Source organism: Zingiber officinale, chromosome 1B, assembly GCF_018446385.1.
Source record: "Zingiber officinale cultivar Zhangliang chromosome 1B, Zo_v1.1, whole genome shotgun sequence".
In the NCBI taxonomy this organism is placed as follows: Eukaryota; Viridiplantae; Streptophyta; class Magnoliopsida; order Zingiberales; family Zingiberaceae; genus Zingiber; species Zingiber officinale.
In genome coordinates, this window is record NC_055986.1 from 41755061 (window position 1) to 41761832 (window position 6772).

Below are 6772 nucleotides of genomic sequence, written 5' to 3' on the forward strand. Positions count from 1 at the left end.
AAGCTATTATTGAACTACCGCACCAATCCCAAATTATATTTTTGGGCTCCTTCTTATTATGAGTGTGTTAGTCTCCTTGTGTTTAAGATATCGAATGTCCACTATTTAAATGAGTTACTGACAATTCACTTAATTAATATCTTAGTCCAAGAGTAGTACCACTCAACCTTATCGTCATGTCGGACTAAGTCCACCTGAAGGGTTTAACATGACAATCCTTATGAGCTCCTCTTGGGGCATTATCAACCTAGATCACTAGGACACAGTTTCCTTCTATAATCAACAACACACACTATAAGTGATATCATTTCCCAACTTATCAAGCTTATTGATTTATCGAACTAAATCTCACCCATTGATAAATTAAAGAAATAAATATTAAATATATGTGCTTGTTATTATATTAGGATTAAGAGCACACACTTCCATAATAACTGAGGTCTTTGTTCCTTTAGAAAGTCAATATAAAAAGAAACGACCTCTAATGATCATACTCAATACACTCTAAGTGTACTAGTGTAATTATATAGTTAAGATAAACTAATACCTAATTACATTACAACCTTCCAATGGTTTGTTCCTTTCCATCTTGGTCGTGAGCTATTGTTTATAATTTATAAGGTGCTGATAACATGATCCTCTGTGTGTAACACCACACACCATGTTATCTACAATATCAATTAATTGAATAATTACATTTATCATAAATATAGACATTTGACCAATATGATTCTTATTTCTAGATAAATGTTTATACCAAAACTAGGCTTTTAGTATACACTCTAACAACGGCGGCATCAGGTGACTGAAGGGGCGACGACGTGGATCGGCGATCCGGTGGTGGATCGGGATCGGTCGGGATCGCATGGGGAGAAGAAGGTAATCGGTAGAGGGGCGTGATGTAGAATCGGGGAGGAAAGGCTCGGACGGAGGAAAATGGAATACTAGGTTTATAATTTTATATCTTAGGCTATTTAATTAAACTTAAGATTAAATTAAATCAATCAACTCCTAATTTAATTGAGATATCCAGAGAGGCTTTCTCCAAGCCTAATAAATGTACTCCTTAAAATGTTTCCTTCGAACTCAGAATAAATCCGGAAAAATTCTAAAAATCTCCAAAAATTCCTATAACATTATTTCTCAAATAATCTTATTATTTAATTATTATTTGGGTGTCGTATTTTAGAATAGCAACTAGCTATCGAAGTAGATACTACAACATTGTAACAGCTAACAGTCGAAGTAGCTACTACATCGTTGTAGCCGCTAGTCGTCGAAGTAGCTACTACAACGTTGCAATAGCTAACCCTCGAAGTAGCTACTACAATATTGTAGCAGCTAACTGTCGAAGTAGCTGTTACAATGTTGCAGCAGCTAATTGTCGAAATAGCTGGTACAACGTTGTAGCAGCTAACATTCCAAGTAGCTCATACTACACTGTAGCAGCTAGCTATTAAAGTGGCTACTACAACGTGTAGCAGTTAGTTGTCAAAGTAGCTACTATACGTTGTAGCAGCTAGTGCAGAGATTTTATGTTATAGTATAAATCCTAATACTATATTAGGATTAGAGGAAATTACAACTTAAATTGAAACAACTTACCATTGAATGAAATGTAGAAAATTGAAGCTCCCCGAATTGGCAAGTTTGCTGCAAATTATATAACCAAAAAAAAATAAATTTTATTAAAAAAAGATTATTAACATTGTAAGATAGTACATTGTAGGCTTCAAAAGATCATATTGCATCATATTTACTCTCACAGGATTGGTGTATAACACCCTTAAAATGATTAACTTGTATAGATGCTTCTACCTAGGTGTCATAAACACCCAACTGATGTCCAATAAAGACAACATATGTTTTTCCTATATTAATTAAATAGATCATTTAGAATCACATATAAACAATATATTAAGAATAGAGAGAATTATAATTTAAAATGAAACAACTTACCAAGTAGCTGCTACACATTGTATTAGTTACTTGGACAGTTAACTGTTACACGTTGTAGCAGCTAAATGTCTAAGTAGCTGCTACAAAATGTAACAGCTAACTGTCCAAGTGGTTGCAGGTGTCAGCCTTGTACGTTGTAGTATAAATCCTTCTAATATATATTAGGATCATGGTCGGGAATTACAACTTAAAATGAAATAAATTACCATTAGTTATGAAATGTGGGAATTAATGTTTGACAAGTTCCTTGCAAATTATATAAGTAAAAACTGGTAAGAAAGTAGCTAGGGCTTATATCTTGTAGGATATATCAAAGCTAAAAAATATTGTATAGAGCTAAAAATAGATAGTGGAGTGGAAGGTCTTACGATCAAGAATGGAGAGAGTGTTAAGCAAACCAACATTTGCTATGTCTTTGGTAGTAGTTTAGGGAGCTTCCAGTCAGCTCAAGAACAAGTATACAACTGTAAGTTGTGCTTAGATTGCAGCGCCTTTAATTTGCTTGCAGGTAGGAGCGAGCCGCAACGGAAGACGGTGACAAAGGAAGGATCGAGAGCGAGGGAAATTTAGATTTGGGAAAAATACTCGTCATCGTTTTGAATAGAAGATGAAAGGAGAGAGAGAATAAAAGGAATATTTATTTACAAAGAAATCGAGCTGGCAATGCCACATATGCGCATCGCTCACGGTTGCACACAAAGCGTCGGGCAACATATCATTTCTGTGTGTGTGTGTGTGTGTGTGTGTGTGTGTGTTAAATCGAGCTCAAGTTGGGTTAGACTGAGCCCGAGTCTAATCAGATAGACTTTAGATCAAGTCAAACCAAGCTTGATCAAATCGACCCCCACTACCACTAGAAGACCTAAAGTCAAGTCCGAATTGCATCCAAGTTGAGTTGGATCCAATTTGGAAATCTAATTCGACAAGGTGGTTGTTGAAGCGTCGATCACCAAGGGACATGTCTTTCGATAGAAAAGGGAGAGGTATGTCATTTGGGAATAAGGGTCATCTTTTCACTTTTTATTGAAAGGTAACTTGTCACAACATCAATGCTAGCAATTCCAAATTTTTGTACTCTTCTTACTGTTCATTTTCACCTTAAGTTTTCTCCATCTTTTTCCGAGATCTAACTTGAACATTAGAGAGACCTTACCAAGGTTCACTTTGGCCCCCCTTTCTAACATCTCAAGTCTTTCCAGATCTTTGTGGTGTTTGGCATTTAGAAGTCTGATCCTAATTAAGCCGGCCTAACAAAGCCCAACTTGAAAGAAGTCAACCTACTGAAGACCAACATGGCAAAGCTCGTCCTAAAAGAAGCTCGACCTGAAAGAAGTCAGCCTACTAAAGATAGACCTAATAAAAACCGACCCGACTTATATCTAACCAATCAAAGTTACTCAATCGTGGTTACTCTGTTTAGTCATCTCATCACTTGATCTTAGATTAATCAAACATGATAAGAAATAAGAATATTAGAAAAAAATTAAGGTTACTTCTATTGATAGGCAATTTTAAAAGATACATTTAAAATAATATGAACATATACTTAAACTATTAATAAATATTTCAATTAAGTAATGTAAAATTATCACCCACCTGATTGTTATTATTGTGTTCATTGTTTGAGTTGATTTATTATAAATTTTATTAAGGTGATCAAACTACATAAAATTTATGTTATTTTTTTATGTTTTAATATACTATGAATATTTAATATTATAAAAAAATTATAAGAATTAAATTGTACAGGATTTAATAAATAATTTTATTTATTTAATATATTCTTTACTGATGAGAATTAAATTGTACAGGATTTAATAAATAATTTTATTTATTTAATATATTCTTTTACTGATGATGAAAAAAGTGAACAAGCTTGAAATAGGAATTAGGAATGGAACAACCAGCTCATTTAAGATTCAAAGAGAAATTAAAAAGGAATTATTTTCATCACCTTTAGCATCATCAGCTATGGCTGGCCGCCTGGTAAAGAGATCAAGAAGAGGAAGAAGAAGAAGAATTCATGGAAACAGAGCCTTCAAGTCAAGCGATCCTCCACCCTTCCCTTCGCCTCAAGAAACCACCGCAAATTCTTAATCCAACTCAACCTCTCCCCTGATCGACTCCACCTCGATCGGCAATGGTTCTCGATCACACGCTCCTCGCCGGAATCAACTTCCTCGCCGTCCTCCTCGCCGTCCCCGTCATCGTCGTCGGCGCCTGGCTCTCCGGCCAGACCCCCGACTCCTGCGTCCAGCTCCTTCAGTGGCCCGTCCTCGTCCTCGGCATCGCCCTCCTCGCCGTCGCCCTCGCCGGCTTCGTCGGCACCTTCTGGCGCATCCCGCGCCTCCTCCTTTTCCACCTCGCCGCCATGCTCCTCCTCGTCCTCGCACTCGCGGGGCTCGTGATCTTCATCTACGCCGTCACCGCCAACGGCTCGGCCCATCCGGCTACCAACAGGGCCTATTCGGAGTACGAGCTGGAGGACTACTCCGGCTGGCTCCGGCGGAGAGTGGAGGGGCGACACAGGTGGGAGCGCATCCGCCGGTGCTTGAGCTCCACCAGCGCGTGCGCAGACTTGAACCAGACGTATCGGTCGGCCGAGGATTTCTTCGCCGCCAGGCTCACGCCCCTGCAGGTACTCAAATCCGGCCATCACCGAACAATAACTACTTAACATGGTTGATATGCAGAGCATCTAAAGACTTTGTGCACGCGCCCATGCAGTCCGGGTGCTGCAAGCCGCCGACGGCGTGCGGATACACGTTCGTGAACCCGACGTACTGGATCAGCCCCATCAGCGCGCTCGCCGGCGTCGACTGCACCCTGTGGAGCAACGACCAGACGGGGCTCTGCTACGGCTGTTCGTCCTGCAAGGCAGGGCTGCTGGCCGACCTGCGCCGGGAGTGGAGGAAGGCGGACGTGGTGCTGGTGATCACGCTCGTCGCGCTCGTCTTCGTCTACGCCATGGCCTGCTTCGCTTACCGCAGCGCGAAGACCGATCAGCTTTTCCAGAGGTACAAGCAAGGCGACGCCGGCGGCCTCCAAATGCATTGACTCTGAAGAGAAGTATATATATATATATATATATCTAATTTTATATTTTAATAAAATTAATATATTTTTGCATTTTAAAAATATTAAATTTGGATTGTTTAGCGTGTGGTCTAAATTGCAAGATATTAACAAGGCGGAGGGAGGGAGGGAGGGAGGGAGGGATGGAGGTTATATTCTTTGATATTGTGGTGTTAAATATTAAATTTGTACGGTGACAAAAAAAAAAATGAATACGTTTATTTCTAGTGTCTTTGTCAATTCATCCTAGAGTTAGCATGGAGAAGATAAATATTAAGCTTACATGCTGTATTGTCCGGATGATACAGGTTTTCTTTGTAATTTACAGATGGATAAATCTCACACAATAATGTCATATTTCTTTTTATTTTTTGAATAAATAAAAAATATAGTAAATTAAGTAAATGTATCGTTGATGATCCTATTTGAAATCTGAGTCAGATTAAGATCAAATGAGCTATTATTAGTGTTGACAAAAAGGTGACTGGAACACCCTTCTAGTTTGCCCCCACAAGAACGGGCGTCTACGTGGTGCTGACAGACAACGGTGACTGAGCTGAAGGTACTTGAGCTCTGCGCACACTCAGACAAGCCCACGGAACGTTAGAGGCCAGAAACCAAGGGAAAAGTCCCTGGAGCAAGCCCTCAGATGCTCAAATAAGGTACTTTTCCCCCAAAAAACAGTATACGAAGGAGAAAGAAACGTAGAAGACAAGTGCGAATGTGCGAGAGAGTGTACCTGCGCAAGGGAGAAGACCTCCCTTTTTATATGGCAGTGCATACCTTTGGAGCCTGACTGATGTCAGAGAATGTCGGATGTCAGGACCTGTTTGGTGAAGGGCGACGTGTGACACCCTTTTGTGGACTGGAAGAAGGTTCTATTCGCAGATGACCGCAGACCGTTAGAATATTCTCTAACATACAATAGTTATTCTCTGACATGCGATTACAATTCCCTAACCTTGTTGTCGTGTATCACCCTCTATCCCAACTGAGTATGAATAGGGGAAGCTCGAGATGGTTGGTAATTGGCCTACTGGGAGGACCAGGCCTGGATATAGCTGAGCTGTGGAAACCCGACTAGTCGGAGTAGGTCAGGCATCACCCCGACTCCCCACCATGTCTCAGACGTGGGTGTCTCAGATCTAGGGTCCTGGTCTATGAGAACCCGACCGGAAACCAAATCGCTGATGTAGTTAGACGATCCTACATCTTCTTTCCCTAACTGCTGGCTGCCACATCGCCTTGAACTCTGATTGTCACATCCCCTTAACTTCTGACTGTCACGCCCCCTTGACTTTTGACTGTCATGTCCCCTTGACTTCTGACTGCCCAGCTTTATCGGACCCCACCATTATGCACCGTATCCCAAGCCTCCCCCTCCCAAGTCTAGTTGAAGGAGGCTCAGATCTGACTGACTAGACCCAGTTCCTGGTGTCATTTACCTCGCTAGGATAATTATACATGCTGCTCCTTTCCTCACAGCGCTCTCTTTCTTTATGCCGATCTCGAGTGGTGGTTTAATGAAGGCTCTTCTTGTTGATAACCCGTCCGGGAATAAGAGTGTAGAAAGCAGGAGGTCATTGGGTGTGAGAGCATACTCACTTATAATTCGCACTGGGGCGAGAGTCTGGAATCCTGCTCGAGAGGTCATTGGTCGTGAGAGCAAGCTTACTTATAACTCGCGCTGGGGTGAGAGTCTGGAGGTGTGAGAGGATGCTCACTTATTGTTGGAGCA

General features: G+C 40.9%; 1 protein-coding gene across 1 annotated transcript; it reads left to right on the forward strand.

Annotated features, from left to right (window-relative positions):
* The first annotated feature begins 3976 nt into the window (after positions 1-3976).
* LOC122054057 (protein TORNADO 2-like) lies at positions 3977-5133 on the forward strand. The gene is made up of 2 exons (XM_042615927.1): positions 3977-4597; positions 4687-5133. Exons 1-2 carry the CDS (start codon positions 4100-4102, stop codon positions 5014-5016), a joined length of 828 nt encoding a protein of 275 aa, XP_042471861.1. The 5' UTR covers positions 3977-4099; the 3' UTR covers positions 5017-5133.
* Positions 5134-6772: the final 1639 nt, after the last annotated feature.